This window comes from Sphaeramia orbicularis, chromosome 7 (genome assembly GCF_902148855.1).
Source record: "Sphaeramia orbicularis chromosome 7, fSphaOr1.1, whole genome shotgun sequence".
NCBI classification, from domain to species: Eukaryota; Metazoa; Chordata; class Actinopteri; order Kurtiformes; family Apogonidae; genus Sphaeramia; species Sphaeramia orbicularis.
The window spans coordinates 12013980-12031452 of record NC_043963.1 but is presented as its reverse complement, the minus strand read 5'-3'; the positions used below and the strand labels follow the sequence as shown (position 1 = coordinate 12031452).

General features: G+C 35.5%; 1 protein-coding gene across 1 annotated transcript in view; it reads right to left on the bottom strand.

The window, feature by feature from the left end:
- Positions 1–17473, bottom strand: part of LOC115423062 (N-terminal EF-hand calcium-binding protein 1-like) — a 53405-nt gene that overhangs the window by 12583 nt on the left and 23349 nt on the right. The window contains exons 3-5 of the mRNA XM_030139768.1: positions 13896–14004; positions 13427–13452; positions 11221–11318 (exon numbers count right to left, since the gene is read on the bottom strand). Coding sequence (XP_029995628.1) covers positions 11221–11318; positions 13427–13452; positions 13896–14004 — 233 coding nt within the window. The remainder of the gene's footprint in view (positions 1–11220; positions 11319–13426; positions 13453–13895; positions 14005–17473) is intronic.

Here is a 17473-nt window from a genome sequence, read left to right as displayed (position 1 = left end):
TGGTGAATCAATGTTGTAAAAGATGACAGTGTTTCCACGGTAACTACAGAGCCTCTGAACGTCCAAATGAATCATATCTGATGACCATGAAAAGATGAATAACTGTATTTTCCACCAATTATTTCAACAGATTTATAGGTTTAATGGTTCAGGAGTTATTAAACATTTTAGATCAGTAGATGATATTGGTTGCCAGTGGCTGTTGGGGTCTTTATGGGTTAATGTTAACAATGTCATTGTGCAGATTCCCCTGCGTTGATGAATGTAAAGCACATAGAGATAATGGTCTGTTCGTGTGAAGTGGAAAGTGATATTATCATAATGTACGGATCTGTAGCTCCCGTTTGTTGAGACCTTTATGACACTGAAACACTTTGCTGCACAGGCTGCTGTTTTTTTTTTCCACTGAGCTGCTACAGATCCAGCTTTTTCAGCTCAGTTTTTGCCGATAACGAACCCTATCACCCTCACAGGCCCCCCCTGTGGCGCAAGGAAATAGAGTTCAAGCAAAAATGGACAAGCGGATGTTTGAAAAATGACCGCTGAGCTTGTACAAATCCTCATTTCTATGTGCTTTTTGTCTCATCAGTGGAGACGCTGCACTACATGGGTAATGAACCTTTGTCGTTTCCTCGATTCTCTAGACAGAGCAGCTGCAGAAACAAAGCTTGTGTTTATTCCTTGTATCTTAGGGTACCAACACAACAAAGATGATGCATTCTACCCTCTTGATTTCATAAGTTTCTTGTTTTTGTTTACATGCATTGTAAAAACTTAATAAACTAAAATTACAGATGCATTTTTCTGGCCTAGAGGCACTGAGTTTTATCTTCGGTGCTGCAATAAGATCTGTGAGTGGTGAAACGTGCATTGGCTCTCCGGGGCAAAGAAAGCTTTTTCACTGACTAATAGCAACATAAAAAATGTATGAGATGTAGGAAACTATAGGGTGATATATAGCAGTGAAGTACAGGAGAAACAGAGCCAGATGGAGGAGACAATGTCAGAGAAGATGGATGAACAAAGACAAGAGATAAAAACACAGAGACAGGGAGGTGAATAATAGATTAAAAAAAGAAAACAACAGAAAGAAGAAGAGGTTGGTGATGTTAAAGAATATGGTTTATAGGTGTGGTCGGACCAGCGTGGAGGAGATCTGACATCAGATCAGTGGGACGGCTTAGGGGAGTTGTCGCCCACAGTTACTGTCATTTACTTTCTCCCTACAGTATGTCGCAACCTCACTATTATCAGGAACACCCACCTCCTGCACTGCAGTGGAAATAACACCGCACACAACACAAGACAATCCAATTATGAGTCTGCAACTGCATTAAGAGCTCCATCTACACGGTTCTTGTGCATTTTTACTAATTAACCGCTGGGATTTTGAGGCAAACTCTTGACTTCTCTGACACATCTGTGTATGTAAAGTGTATCACAGTAAAGGAACAAGGTTTATGGTTTGGTCGAAAAAATAAACTCTTAATATACAATAATGCGCACAAGTCTTTAGGTTATTTTAGCAAGTCATCATGATCATATATGAATATTTCTCAGTCTGTATCAAAATACCACAAGAAAACAGTAAATTTCAGTATTTAATGGGACCTACCTTTGCACTTAACATTGTCTTGAAAAATAGCTCATAAGAGTTTAATTTGTGCCATTTGACTGTACAGAGCTGGGTAAAAGGGCATTTGTCTACTTTGCTCCTTGCACAAGGATTATGTTGCTAGAAGACTGGAAACTAACTGAAATGATCTCCTTGAATGCTTTAAAATCCAAACTCAAAGTGCTAGAGACTAACTCAATGACTTGTACTTGTTTTTCAAAGTCTGACTTGTCCTGTAAATTTTGGTATGTTGTAACTGTGTGTTGTATTTCATGCTGCCTCTTGGCCAGGACTCCCTTGAAAAAGAGGTTCTTAATCTCAATGGGATTTTTTCCTGGTTAAATAAAGGTTAGAAGAGAATTTAAGAGCTGATATCTAGCCATTTTCCATGGTTTTCTTTATAACCAAAATCACTTCAGTTCTTACATCAATAACTATGGCATTGTACTGGCAAAAACAGTGTTTTTAGACATTCCATGTTTTCTTTTGTGTCTGTTTTAGTCACATGATACAACAGGAGTTAGTACTTGATTGCATAAACATTGTTTTTGATGACTTTTGATGGTCTAATAATTTTTTCTGCAAATGCATATCAAACCGATAGTTGTATCAGAAATTAGAAGCTACTCACTCCTTTACAGCTGTAAATGGTCAGTGCTTATATACACTGTAAAAAATGACTGTAGAATCAACACCAAAAAGTTGTAGAACTGCAACATAAAAAAACTGTGACAATACAAAGCAAAGTTGTTGAAAAGATTTTTGTGTTAACGATTGAATCAAATATAGCTGTAGTTCTTACAAGAAGAGTATGTGAACAAAACCAGATTTGGATGTGGAAATTATGTATTTCTATTGTTTTTAGAAAATAAAACTGTAAATTGAAAAACAATGTGGTGCGGTTTCAATTGCAAGACCATAACGTTGAAATAACGGCCTATTTGCTTTTTTTTATACATATATAAAAAAATTATAAAAAAGTAAACATTTAACAATGTAACATTTTAAATTTGTAAATTAATGGGTTGGTAGAGTTGGTAAAGCAGCTCGTCCAATAACCAAAGGGTTGGTGGTTCGAATCCTGGCTCCAACTGTCCATATGTCCAAGGGTCCATGGAAGACACTGAACCCTGAATTGTTCCCAGTTGGACCTGGTGGATTTGTAAAGTGCTTTGGACACCATGAGGGTGTAGAAAATGTGCTAAATAAGTGCAGTCCATTTACCAGTTAAATGTACATGTTTAAAATGTTTAATCTACATGCTACTCTGTAAATATGTTCACTGTTAGATGTGTTTTTTACAGTATTGTTCTGGAAACCACAGCTGCCAGTTTTTTTCTGTAAAAACAACAGGATTTTTTTTTTTTTACAGTGTAGCACTTTTCCACACTTTTATGGTGCCTAAAGCGCTTTACAAAGCCTCACATTCACCCATTCACACACTCATACACCAGTAGGCAGCTGCCACCATTACAGGCACCGCCAGGGAGCAGTGTCTTGCCCAAGGACACTTCGACATGTGGACAGTCAGAGGCAGGATTCGACCCGCTCTACCAACTGAGCCACAGCCGCTGCATCTGTCTGCAGCTGTCCCAATCCTTTTGTCCAATTTTGTCCGGTTTATGTTCCTTAAAAGTCTCATAAAAAATAAACAGCTAGCTTAATGTTATAAATGTGTACAAAAAATAAAAACAAAAACAGGAGGATACAATAAAAAACATGCATTTAAGACACATAACTGAACTTCTGAACAAATGTAGCCATATCTATGCACTATTACACAGGTATTTCTATAGCCAATTTCTCTGACTTCCTGCATTTACTTTTTCTTAAACATATTCTTATTTCCCAGGTATTTCAAGCCTAAATCTTGCACCTATTCACAGTCTGTACCTGATTGAACCCAATGGGATGGATTAACATGAAGGGTTTGTGGATAGTTCAATGAGGTGTGAGCTGAACTATTGATATTGTCTTATAGCAGGATGATCTCATGTGTTCATGCTTAACACAACATAATTAGAGCTGTTCAGTCTCATCCAGTCCGGGGTTAACCTCTTTAATCCTCTCCGCATCTCTAGAAAATGCACTATCCACTGGTGCTTGACAGTTCCTTCATAACCAGATTTCTAACGCTCTAATTAGCATGTTTCATAATCCACGGCTGATGACTTCTCTGCTCATTATCTGGGAATACATGTAAGAGAAAATCCGCTGTACTTTGAAGTGAACGACATTGATCTTTACTTTTACTTCAGAGTCTTTTTTCTGTCTTGCAGAGTTGAACATGGAAAATGCAGACATGGTTTGATACATGTGATGATTAGATGAATGGAAAAAGTTGATATAATATGTCACATATGTATATTTCTTCAATAACTTCTCTTGCAACCCTGTATGTTTATTTAAAGGGGTCATATTTTGCTAAACCTACTTTTATAAGTCTTTGGTTCATTTATTTGTGTATTTGGACTCTAATAGTTCATAAAGTTTGAATTTGAACCCTCCAGGTGCTGCAAAGCTATCTTTATATTCATTTGGGCAAAAATTAAGTGAATTTCTACAACGTGTTTTAATTCCTGCTTAATTTGTTACATCTATAACTATGTACATCATGACATTTGCACATATAAGGTCAAGACTTCTGAAGAACATTTCTCTGAGTACGACATAATTGTTTGTCAGCATCAGCGGTTGTAGTAAAAACTGAAAATATGTCCAAACTTTGAGCCGATTACCTAAAATGTTCAATTGTTGGTTGAACGGGACAGAGCAGCACAGCCAATAACCTGGAGGGGGTGGGGCCTAAAGTGACTCATGTGCATTTAAAGGGCCAGCGCTCAAAACCACCTTTCTGGTGTCATTACTCAGATATAGGGTTGAAGATGGACCTGTGGAGTTGAATTAATGAAGAATTCAGACCCAAACGTAGCATTTACAGTTCACGTAGACCACAGGAAAATGTTTTAAAATGTATAATTCCATTTAAAAAAAGCAAAATATCACTCCTTTAAAGCATTCTCATAAGACTAAGTCCACATATTTCCATATTTTCGTGTTTTTCAAATCTATGCCTAATACTCCTTTATATTACGTGACATTAGTTATATTAAACTAAGTACTGTTTGTATTAGGATAGGCAAAATAGAGACTGAATTTCCCTACAGGGATAATAAAATGAGCTAACCTTTAACCTTTTGTCCAAATGAAGGATTATAACATATTAAATCTGCATTTTCCTGGATGAAGTTAGGGTTTTGTAAAAGTACAAGCTTCAATTCAGGTCCAAGCATTAAAGGCAGGCTGAACCCATTTAGATCTTTCTTTGTTAATCATAACTTTTAAAGGCCTATAACTCTTTTTTTGGTTGACATTCAAATGAATTTTTCAGTTCATAATAACATTGGAGAGTTTGTTTCCAGGCATGTTTTTGGAAAACTACAATTTTTGGTTTGATTTCTATAAAAATATGTACATGATCAGGTCAGACCAATTGAAAACCACTGCTCCACATGTGAAATAAATGGATGTTTTTACAGTATCTTCAAACAATGTTGAAGACCTGTGACGAAACATAAAAAAGCATCTTCACCAGCATTAGGATTAACCCATAAAGACTCAAACATTCACCATCAACCAAAATAAGTTCCTGATCTAAACTGTTTAAAACCTATTGATCCACTAATCCTATCAATCCATTTTAATAATTGGTGCAAAATGCAGTTTGTCATCTTTTCATGGTCATCAGATATGACCCATTTGGATGTTCAGAGGCTCTGTAGTTACTGTTGAAACACTGTCATCTTCTACGATGTTGATTCTCGAGTAAAACCCATGGAGTTGGATCAATGACAGTGGATGGAGACACTGGGTTTATGTTCAGTTAATCATATATTTTACAGATAAAGTCACTTTTTCTTCAGTTTTCTCTGTTTTTCTATAATAACCCTTGAATTTACTCTGCGTTTTCATGGGCATCCTAATTAAATATAGGAACTTAAATATAGAAAAATACATGATTTACAGTGAAAAAGGCAAAATATAGAAGATAATATTATATTAAGTTTTGATAAATCAATTAAGAAAGGTTAAATAGAGAGAGAAATTTATTTTGGAACTGCCACAAATGTAGCACTGGGTCTTTATGGGTTCAGTATAAATACAATTCATTAACAACTCCAACTCATCTCAGTTTTATTTATTACTGCACATGGGTTATTTTTCACCAATTAAAGCTGCAGTGTTTGATACTTTTTGGTGTCGTGGGACAAAAAATCCATAGCTGCCTTTCAGCAGCAAGAGGATGTCTAACCACTAACCACTTCAGTAGATTTTCAGACTGTTGAAAATCTACCCTTTGATGCAGACTTTGGCTCATATTTGATGTTTTCAGACAGGTGATGAGAGGTAAGTCTTACATAACTGATTGATTTCCTCAGATCTGACTCTATTCTACTGGTGCTGGGAAAAGTGGATTCTCAGGGGGGTGAAACAGCATCACGCTCATCTATGTTTAGTCAATGGACTTGGACAAAGAGAAGAGAAGAGCAGCAGGAAGGTGTGTATTTTATAACTCTGGCTTTTTTCCCTGGTTTCTGCCACTAATAATACAAGTGTTTGACTGATATCATGAATGGTACCCAGAATGATTCTCTAAATCAGGGGTGCCAAACATTTTAGTTCAGGGGCCACATACAAACCAATATGATCCCAAATGGGCCGGACCAGTAAAATAATAACATAATAACTCATTAATAATGACAACTCCAAACTTTTCCTGTGTTTTATTGTGAAAGAAGTAAAATTACATTCTGAAAATATTTACATGTACAAACTATCCTTTAAAAGATGTGAATAACATGAACAACCTGAAATTTCTTAAGAAAAATAAGTGCAATTTTAACAATATAGTTTACCATTTACACATGTGCATTTTATAGACCACAGTGGATCTATAAATACACAAAACATTTAGTAACAGGCAGAATATAGTTAAAATTGCACTTATTTTTCATAATACATTTCAGGTTGTTCATGTTATTCCCCCTTTTTTTGAAAGGACAGTTTGTAAATGTAAAAATGTCCATGTGCAGTAATTTGACTTTTACACTAGAACAAAGACAAAGTTTTTGATCATGTATAGGTTATTATGATAGTATTCCAACCCACTTGAACTTATATTGGTCTGTAGGTTCCCCCTGAACTACAGTGAGTCTAACATCCTTGATTGTTAACCCATAAAGACCCAAACATCCACTGGCAAACAACAGCAACTACTGATTTAACCTGTTGATCCATTAATCCTATCAATACATATAAATAACTGGTGTAAAATGCAGTTTTTCATCTTTTCATGGTCATCAGATATGACCCATTTGAATGTTCAGAGGCTCTGTAGTGAACGTGGAAACACTGTCATCTCCTACAACATTGATTTACCAGTAAAACCCATGGAGTTAGATCAATGACAGTGGATGGAGACACTTGTTTTGTGTTCAATTATTGATATTGTAGCTGAAAAAGTCACTTTTTACCGTTGAGCTTTCTCTGTTTTTGATACAATAACCCTCAACTATAATCTGCACTTTTATGAACATCTACATAATCAGTGAATTAAATTTAGGAATATGCATATTTTCACAGAAAAAAATGCAAAATACAGAGGATAATCTTATAAATAAATGCTGATAAGTCACTTAAAAAAAGTTAATTAGAGACATTTTATTTTTTTTAGAACTGCCACAAAAGTAACACTGGCTCTTTATGGGTTAATATCTTCTGCGTTATTTTGTTCATTTCACAAATTCATCCTGTGGGCCACAGTGGACCCTTTGGTGGGCCAGTTTTGACTCGTGGGCCATGTTTGACACCTCTGCTGGAAATGACCCACACACATTGCACTCTGGGCCTTCTCCATTTTCAACCCATGCCTTTGGGTTTGTCATAAATCATTACCACACAGTGAATACACATCCCTTTTGTAAACTCTGTTGTTAAGACACATTCTCACTGCTGTTCTGTCCCCCAGTGGTTGCAAAACTTTACCATAAATGTGCATGACGATGACTATAAAAGAACTTTTCATTGACACAATCATGATAAAATCTTGGTGTTGGATTCTGCTTCATTAACTTCTGTCCTCAAAGCTTCGATTAAAGCCTTTGTTATGCAAACCTTAGGGCTCTGGTCCTGTTCATTGCGTCCCATGACAACAGAGATATATCTGAGCTCCTGTTTATTTAGAAAGGGCTTAGCGTGGCTCAGGATGTACTCTGCTGGAATGAATCTCTCATTCCCCTTCCTTGCTCTAATTGCGTTTTACCACTTTGAAAGTCATCCACACAATGTGAAAAACAACCTCTGAGCCGCAACTACACACTTTAATTGGCAGGTTAGACAAAGACGCCTGTCTTTTTAAGTGCTGTTTTCTTACGTAGGGATTAGATCATTGTGGTTCAACGAGGTGCTTCCTCATGTGCACATATTCCACCAAAACAATTAATTTAATGGTGCAGCAAAATGACCCAGAGAACTTTTACACTTACTCAACAACAATAATGGATAGTTCCAGACCAATGTCCAGTGTTAGGTTAGTGCTTTAAAAATCAGACTTCAACAATATTGGCATCTGTGGCTTCAGTACATTACAATTAAAGGTGAATATTTGTTTTAAAGGGGTCATATTTAGCTAAACCCACTTTTATTAGTCTTTGGTACATTTATTTGTGTTTTCGGACCCTAATGGTTCATAAATTTTTAATTTGAACCCTCCAGGGACTGCAAAGCTAACTTTATATTCATTTTGGCAAAAATCAAGTGGATTTCTACAACCTGTTATAATTCCCTCCTAATTTGTTACATCTATAACTACTTATGTCACGACATTTGCAAATATAAGGTCAAGACTTCCGCCGAACATTTCTCAGAGTACACCATAATTGTTTGTCAGCAGCAGCGGTTGTAGTCCACACTGAAAATATGTCCAATCTTCAAGCAGATTACCTAACATGTTCAGTTGTTGGTTGAATTGGACAGAGCAGCACAGCCAACAACCTGGAGGGGGTGGGGCATAAAGTGGCTCGTGTGCATTTAAAGGGCCAGCGCATAAAACGACCTTTCTGATGTCATTACTTAGAAATAAGGTTGAAGGTGGACCTGTGGAGTTGAATTAATGAAGAATTCAGACCCAACCATAGCATTTACAGTTTATGTAGACCACAGGGAAATGGTTTAAAATGCGTAATTTGACTTTAAAAAAGCAAAATATCACTCCTTTAATCACTGTTTGACTTGATTATTACGCCCAGATTGCAATGCATTGGTGCTAACCTAAGGAAGTGTGATAATTGTTTTGCAAAATGAGCCAAAAACCTGAGCAACCCAAGCCTTTTAAGTCACAAAACTCTGTGTCCCATGATTTATTTTCCCACCTATTCATATTCGGTCCAGCTGAATAACAAACAGCTGCCATTTTGACAGGCTAACAATAAGCTTGTCATGTAGAGAGCTGTTTTTTTTTTTTTTTTGTTACAGCAAAGCTCGTCTTATAAGGTTCTGTGAGCTCATGTTTGAAAATGGGATGTCAGTGTGCAGAGTCAGGCTCAGTCATGCTGGGCAGTTTTCCTTTATTGTGCACCGGTGGTGCTGCAGCAGAGCAATCTCTGAGGCTTCTAAGAGGGTTTCAGACTGACAGCTGAGGCACAAACAAAAAGCCATCTGAATGCTTGAAGGGATAAAGGACAGTGTTCAAACAGACACTGTAGCAGCCCGCTTATGTTGAACATACTATTACAGCACCGTTCAAACACAATGTGAAAGATGAAAGGAAAAGGGAAAAAGGAAGCACATTCCTCTTCTTTATTCAACTCACATCAGAGCCTTTTGACAGGTGGATGGTCTCGATATGTAACCTTTTTATTTTTAGGTAGAGCTGCTACAATTTACCAAGTGGCTGTCGAATCACTTTAGATATTTGACTAGTCAAGACTACCTAAACTGAGACCAAATCAAGACCAGGACTTTGAGGGGTTGAGACCAAGACCAAGGCAGGGTGAGACTGAAACAAGATCAAAATCAGACTAGATGCAAAACAAAATCCGGCCCGCCAAAAGGTCCAGTCTGACCCGTGGGATGAATTTGTGAAATGCAAAAATTACACTGAAGATATTAATCATTTTAGTTCAGGTTCCACATTCAGACCAATTTAATCTGAAGTGAGTCAGATCAGTAAAATTCTATCCTAACAAGAAAAGCACTCGGAGAGCGCAGACCCCCGCCAAGACAGATCTGAAACACCCCCCCCACCCCTGATCACCACCAAAATGTAATCATCTCTTCCTTGTGCCAGTATCAACATTTCCTGAAAATGTCATGAAAATCCATCCATAGCTTTTTGAGTTATCTTGCTAACAAACACCAAACACACAAAGCAAAGTGATCACAATACCTTCTGGCGGAGGTAATTACCTATAAATATGCACAACTCCAAATTTTTCTCTTTGTAAATGTAAACATTTTCATGTCATTTTACTGTATTTACACAAAAACAAACTATGATTACAGAAAAATGCGAATATACTGAACAAATATTAACATTTTCAAATGTCTGAAGAGTAATTGTACCAATTTTCTGCCTATTATTAAATATTTTGTGTATTTGTTGATCCACAGTGATAAGTAAGTTGTAATTTACATGTGTAGATGTAAACATTTTCATTGCATAATTTTACTTTTTTCACTCTAAAACATAGAGGAAAGTTTGGAGTTAACATTATTTATTTATTATTATATTTTTATTTTACTGGTCCGTCCCACTTCAGATCAAATTTGGCTTAATGTGGCCCCTGAACTAAAACGAGTTTGACAGCCCTGCATTAAAACTACACAAATATTACATGAATGATAACGTTAGCCTAATAGCATAATTGCCAGAAGTCATATTTTTTTCAGATCACAGCCAATGATGCAAAATAAAGCAGCAGTGATAGGAGAGTAGTTACATAAAAGAAGCAGCGTTTTTTGGTTTTTGTTTTTTTTTTTTTTTATAAGCGCATCAGAATTTCATTGTGTATGTTCTGTGTATGCAATTACAATAAAAGAAATCTTGAATCTTAATGTTTCAGGTGCCGCTTCATTACACAAAGACATAACAGACATGAGCAAAATTGGGTGTGAGGTCATTATTTCCCAATCTCTTAGTTTCCCCTGAACACATGGATACAAACCAACTGGAGATTTGAAAAACTTTAAATTTGGAAAGCAATTTTAAGAAGTTTACATGCAGACAAGATGATGAGAAGAATATCTGTTTTGCAAAATGTCTGCATTGATGAGGATATGATATTGGGCATATATTCTGGTTCTTTCCTCCTCTATGAAAGTAAACTGAAGACCAAAGATGACATTTAAGGATGTCAGTGTGAGCTTTGAGTAACATTTAATCACAGTTTTCTGACATTTTATAGACCAAACAAATGGAGCCCCTTAATCACCAGTGAACATAACCATTAGTCGCAGCTCTATCATTCAGAATATTGGATTTTAGGTTGAGGATTTACTGTTGGAGTCCAACCTATTCCCTGAATGTGAAACCTGTCAGCACCTACCTCTTTAGTTTTATCCATGGCTTTTAAAATGGACACATTCAGCTTCTCCAAAGCCGACAGGACGTTGACGTATTCTCCCAGATGTGGAGTGAAGTACTCTGGAGGGAAACAAGATAAAGTGTTTTTAACGGCCTTTGTAACTCGCCAATACTTGTTTCTACAGCAAAATCATCGATCTTAAACTGAAGCCTTTAATGAGTTTTCAACTGTATTTTGTTTGCTGTGTTACTGAAACTAGAACATGCTTTGCTTTCAGTTATTAGCAGCTCAAGCCAACAGCAAAACACATGGCACCATCTGTGTCTGTGATACTTAAAGGCACTTACATAATTCCCACAGATATTTTGCATGAGTCTTTTATATCGACAAAGACACACTGTAACTATGTATTATGCAAAAACACATTATGTAATGAATGACCAAACTGTGATGTATTTTTACCTGATTATGTCATAACACCTGCAGTTTACAATAAAGAGACACAACATGCAACTGGAAAACAACTTCTCTGCATTTTGGAGTAAGTTACCATGAGAGTGTAGTGTTATTGCCAAATAAACTACACTTAAATAAGGAGAAATGAGATTTTCTTTTATGGGGAGCCTTGTTAAAAGACCATAAGTTAACACTGATAAAAATACAAGTAACTTTTGAAGCCAAGTCAATGAGCTTGGCTGCATTTACTACTGATTTTATGATGCTATTTCGAGTCAACAAAATCCACCCCATTGAATAACTGTGTGAATAAACTGAAAATATACAGTTGTTTTTTTAAGGTTTAGAATGAGTTTAATATATTTTACAGTCTCAATAGTAAGATACAACAAAAAAATACAAGGAATATAGAATTAAAGACTGAAACATATTAACTAAAAGGTATTTAGCATGAATGTGGCCTCTGTTCCCATGATGTTGTGCAATTGATACAACAAGAGACATCTGACATAGGTTGAATCCAACTTGGTGTATAAAATCATAACATTAGTGCAATAAATATCGTTGTCGTCAGCATAGAAGAACTCCAGACATGTTAAGTACAAAGGGACATCATGGTGAATACTGGACAATTTTGTCTGTTTTATTCTAAAAGTCTTGTTTTTAATGATGTTGTCATGTTGTTTCAGTCATATCTGTTACAGAGACAGAGTGTTGCATATGTACATTATCATATGTCATGACAATCTTGCTATGACAACAGACTTTTAGACAATATACAGTCACGGAAAAAATTATTAGACCACCCTTGTTTTCTTCAATTTCTTGTTCGTTTTAGTGCTTGGTACAACTAAAGGTACATTTGTTTGGACAAATACAATGATGACAACAAAATTAGGTCATAAGAGTTTGATTTCAGAGCTGATATCTATCCATTTTCCATGGTTTTCTTGATAATAACCAAAATCACTTCAGTTCTTACATCAATATCTATGGCATTGCACTGACAAAAACAGTGCTTTTTGACATTCCGTGTTTTCTTTTCTGTCTGTTTTAGTCACATGATATACACAGGAGTTAGTAACTGATTGCATAACCATTGTTTTTGATGACTTTTGATGGTCTAATCATTTTTTCCGCGACTGTATGTCGAATACGAGGAAATTAGAAATGACACTAGGCTCTCGGTTCTGGAATAAATGATGAGATATTGTCATGGAGCATGTATGATTGTTTTTTTGTTTTGTTTTTTCAGAAAATTGTTTTGATTCCTGAGAAAAAAACAAATATTTCAATGAGCAAGAATCTAGTAAAAATGATAGAACCCAGACCCTTACCATGTTTGAGGAGGATCAATGGTAGAGACAGGCTTTATTTAAAGATTTCAATATGTGCTGTAGATTTTGAGTTACAGGCAATACCATCAAGAATAAGGGGAACTATAACAGTGGTTTAATTTAATGTTTTGACATTTCATTTAGCTTCATTGATCAAAATATAACATATGTACAGATGAGAACTCTATGCAGTGCACTGTATAATTACATTTTTAGAAGAAAAAAGTGCATCTTCTCCATGAAATACGCAATAATTGATAATGAAATCCATGGCAATGGTAATTTATTACCTATTATGTTCAAACTGTGCATGACAAAATGCATATACATTATTAAGTGAACATTTGCTCCATTTTGCGATTACATAAGGCTGCATCAGAACATAATAGGTGTTATAAAAGTCAATAAAATGAGAAAAAGAAAGATAAAATTACCTGAGAGCTTTTCAATGTCCAAGTTGCTAAAAAGAAACAAATGAAGAGAAAAAGGAGAAGACATGTTAATAAAATATTAGCTTAAACCACTGTGTAAAAGGTGCAGATACAAGGTGCTAAAATAGAAATAAATAAACTCATTGTGACCTCATTTGTATGTATTTATAGCCCAAAGTGTCATGGATATTAGATTTATTCTAGATTACATCATGATTATTTCAGTAAATACTTTTTAAGTTTGATTATAAGGAACTGGCAGCAGCGTGTTTACATATTTCTAAATCTTATTTGTGTTCATCAGTGTGCAAACTGTGGGGCGTTTTACAGCAGAATGAAGCCTCTCAGAGGAATATTGACATAATCTTTATGGAAGTGAGGTAGCGGCGTGTCACTGCCAGGCAGGAGGGGGGCGGGAGGGGCCACAGATGGCGGCGGAGCTGGAGGAAGTCCAACAGGGAGATGAGCTTACTCTGTCTGCTGCCTGTCGATGGAGTAATACAACTCCTGCATCTGCTCTCTGGTGAGGATACCATCGGTGAAGTACGACTGGAATTCCTCCAAGGACAGCTTCCCGTCGTCTGAAAGGAGATGTGAAAATTACACCACGAGTTTTATCACGTTAATGAAGAGGTAACCTATTATTCAGCATAATGACACAAGGCTAATTTGGCTTCGCAACCCTAAATTGATTCTAGTGAGGGACTTCTACAAATTAAAATGTTTCGCATCAGCTCAGGTTTAAATCTGTCTTCGATAACGCTTCAGAATAAGGTACACACACTCACAGGTAATTAGTCGCTTATTAACCCACATTAGATATTATATTGGAATACTGGCTGTTTATTGGCCTTTATAATGCATTAATGTCTTGTACATCCTGTATGACTCTAGTCTACAACTAAAATGACATTTTACCATTAATAAACTCCTGACCACTGCTTCCTGCAGGTTGTCAGCAAAGATTTCCAAACCAGTACTGATCCTGATACTGTGGCTTCAACACCAGTGACTTTTTAAAATACAAACTTCACATTGTTATACTTCTTCTCACTCCATTTTGAATGTGCAAATGAAGTCATACTTTGTTTTCATGTATGTTTTTTTGTTTGTTTTGTTTTCTTACAATCTGTTTCATTTAAAAGGACTAAGTAGGATTACTGTGTTTTGTTGCATATTTGAAATAAACTAAACTAAACATGTGAGCTAAAGGAAATGACATTACATGTTACAGTATGAATTTTTGTTTTATTTTTCAGCTCATTTGCATCTAATACACTCTAATTTGTTTAAAAAAAAAAAAAAAAACATTTACCACAATGTAGTTTTTGTTTTTTGTTTTCCTTTTTGTCTTTTTTTCACTTAATTTTTTTTTCCTTTTTTTGCAAATGACTGGAAATATGATAAAACCAATAAAAACTTAAATGACAAAAAAACGTTAATCTATTTACAGCAAACTGAAGTTATTTTTAACTTAATATCATTATGGCTGCATGGCTTTTTGTTACTTTTTTTTTTTTTTTTTTTTACATCATTTGACAAAAACTTTTTATGCATCTTTCATCTTATTTTAATTCAAGTGTTCTGAAAGGAAACAATAATTCTGAAAACCTTTGTTTGTTTTTGGGCTGTAGAAAATACATCCCTTTGTAGCACTTTTTGGCCAATCACAAGATTAAATACATGATTGACAGGTGTAACTGCCAATCACTGATCAGATTCTCTATTCAACAGCTTAACAAAGAAGTTCGGAAAAATAATTTTCCACAGATGTATAAAACTACTTGAGGTCATCTTTCTTTTTATGAAATCATTTGGTTTGGACTGAGAGCTGAAACATGTAGAATTAAGTTGTGAATTTACAAAGTCTGGGATCATTTTCCTCATGATTTTTGCTCCTGCAGCTGTTACAGAAATTAATAAATGCAATTTGTTATCTAGGAGCAAAAGATTTGATCATTGATTATTGATAATATAAGCAGTTCAGTCTGTATTATAAAAGCCCTGAAGTTCCCAACCCTTTTGATTACGTTCTTTTACATGAATCCTCCTTTTAGTACAGGTTTTATTAAGCGGTAGTTAATTTTTTATGAACAATAATTTTAAAAAATAATGTAAAGTGACTTCCATGATTTCAATGAGCATTAAATAAGAGATTATTGAGGGGAAAGTAGGAGTTGTAGAATATGTTCCTGCAGCATAAATGATTTATGATGACTAATAGGCTTAGCTAAGAGTTAATATATGTGTGTCTTAATTCTGTTTTATTAACTTCAGTCAAGGACAAAACCAGCGCTTATAAAGTCTCCTAAGCTGAATTTAACTTCGACAGTAATTCCACCTTATCGAGGTCCATTACTGCACCAGAATAATTGTTCCTTAATGATGTGATGCAGGTGAAAAAGCTAATTTTACTCCTGAGAGTAACAATCACCAAACAGTGCACTACGTATCTTTAACGAGGTCGTATCCCCATGCTTCCAGTTCCTCATCCTGCAAAATCATTTAACCACTGCAGCGGTTAATTTTGCCAATGAAAAATTTCCAGCAGAGACAAATTTTTGCACATGAACCCATCATAGACCTTTAACGGGGTGTAGATGACTCCTATCTTTCCGATTAGCATCGTCTGAGGTTGTGAGCTGCACGGTCCTGAGGAAATTGGTAAGTAACAGGTGCTGAGGGCTAGTTTGTGTAGTCAGAGCAATGTTCACGAGCAGATTCACTTCAGAGGATAATGAGATCTTGCCGCCAGCTTTGCTCTGCAAGCACGGAAACCTTCTGAGACCTGGCTCTTAGCTTTCTCTCCAGGCAGCAGAGCTCAGACTGATAGGACCGAGCCAATGGTAAATCATATCATCTGTTAGTCTGAAAGAACACTTTTGACTTGTTGCCAGCTCTGGATGAGATGCATTTGCAAAAAAAGAACTGCTAACAGAATAACAAGTTTACAGAAATGTTGGTTCAAGTGTAGAGATGCTCTGTGCAGCAGATAAACATAAAAGCATCTCCTGCAGATGTGCTGTGTTGCATACGTTCATACTTTAAAGGGGTTATATGTAGTAGCCGTTTACCATCTCCCAACTCATACACTATATGGACAAAAGTATTGGGACACGTTGACTTCAGGTGATTCTTTTCTAACAGGGGTCTGGGATACAAAACAATAAAGACAAATGTCCTAATATAGTTTCATATTGTGATAAATATCACTGCATTGGTTAGCTTTGTTTAAATTGTTATCTGTGCTTTCAAAATTCCTAGTTTTTACTAAATTTCTCTCAACATTCATACATTCATTTTCTTTATCCATGACTATGATTTTAAATGTTCTACCTCTAAATTTCTAAACTATTTTTCATGCTCTGACTGTAAATAACAATTTTCTACCACAACTAACCATCTACTTTCTTCAAATCTCACTTATGAGGAAAAATCTCCCATTAAACTTTAAGGAAATATTGATGTTTATATCTCAAAACAGCTGTAGCCATGATGTGTCCCAATACTTTAGTCGACACAGTTTACAAACATCAATATTTCCTTAAAGTTTAATGGGAGATTTTTCTTCTTAAGTGAGATGTGATGCAAGTAGATGGTTAGTTGTGGTAGAATTTTGGAGGTACAATAATTAAAATCATAGTCATGGATTAAAAAAACAAACAAAACCACCCCAAAAAAACCATAATCAATGTTGATAGAAATTAAGAAAAAAACATCTCTGAGGCATTTTGGAAGCAAAGAAAACTATTTAAACAAAAACTAACCAATGCAATGATATTTATCACAATATAATTATGAATTTGTCATGATTGTTTTCTATCCCAGACCCTTGTTAGAAAAAAAACACCTGAATTCAACATGTCCCAATACTTTTGTCTATATAGTGTAGCTATTTAAACCTCCATAGAATTAACATTACGAGTCTACAGGTTGTATCACTCAATGAATAAAGAATAAATTTAATTGTTTACACACATCTGTATATTGGTATCATCAAAAATACTCCCATAGTAACTGTAAACATGTAACACAGAAAACTTGATCTCA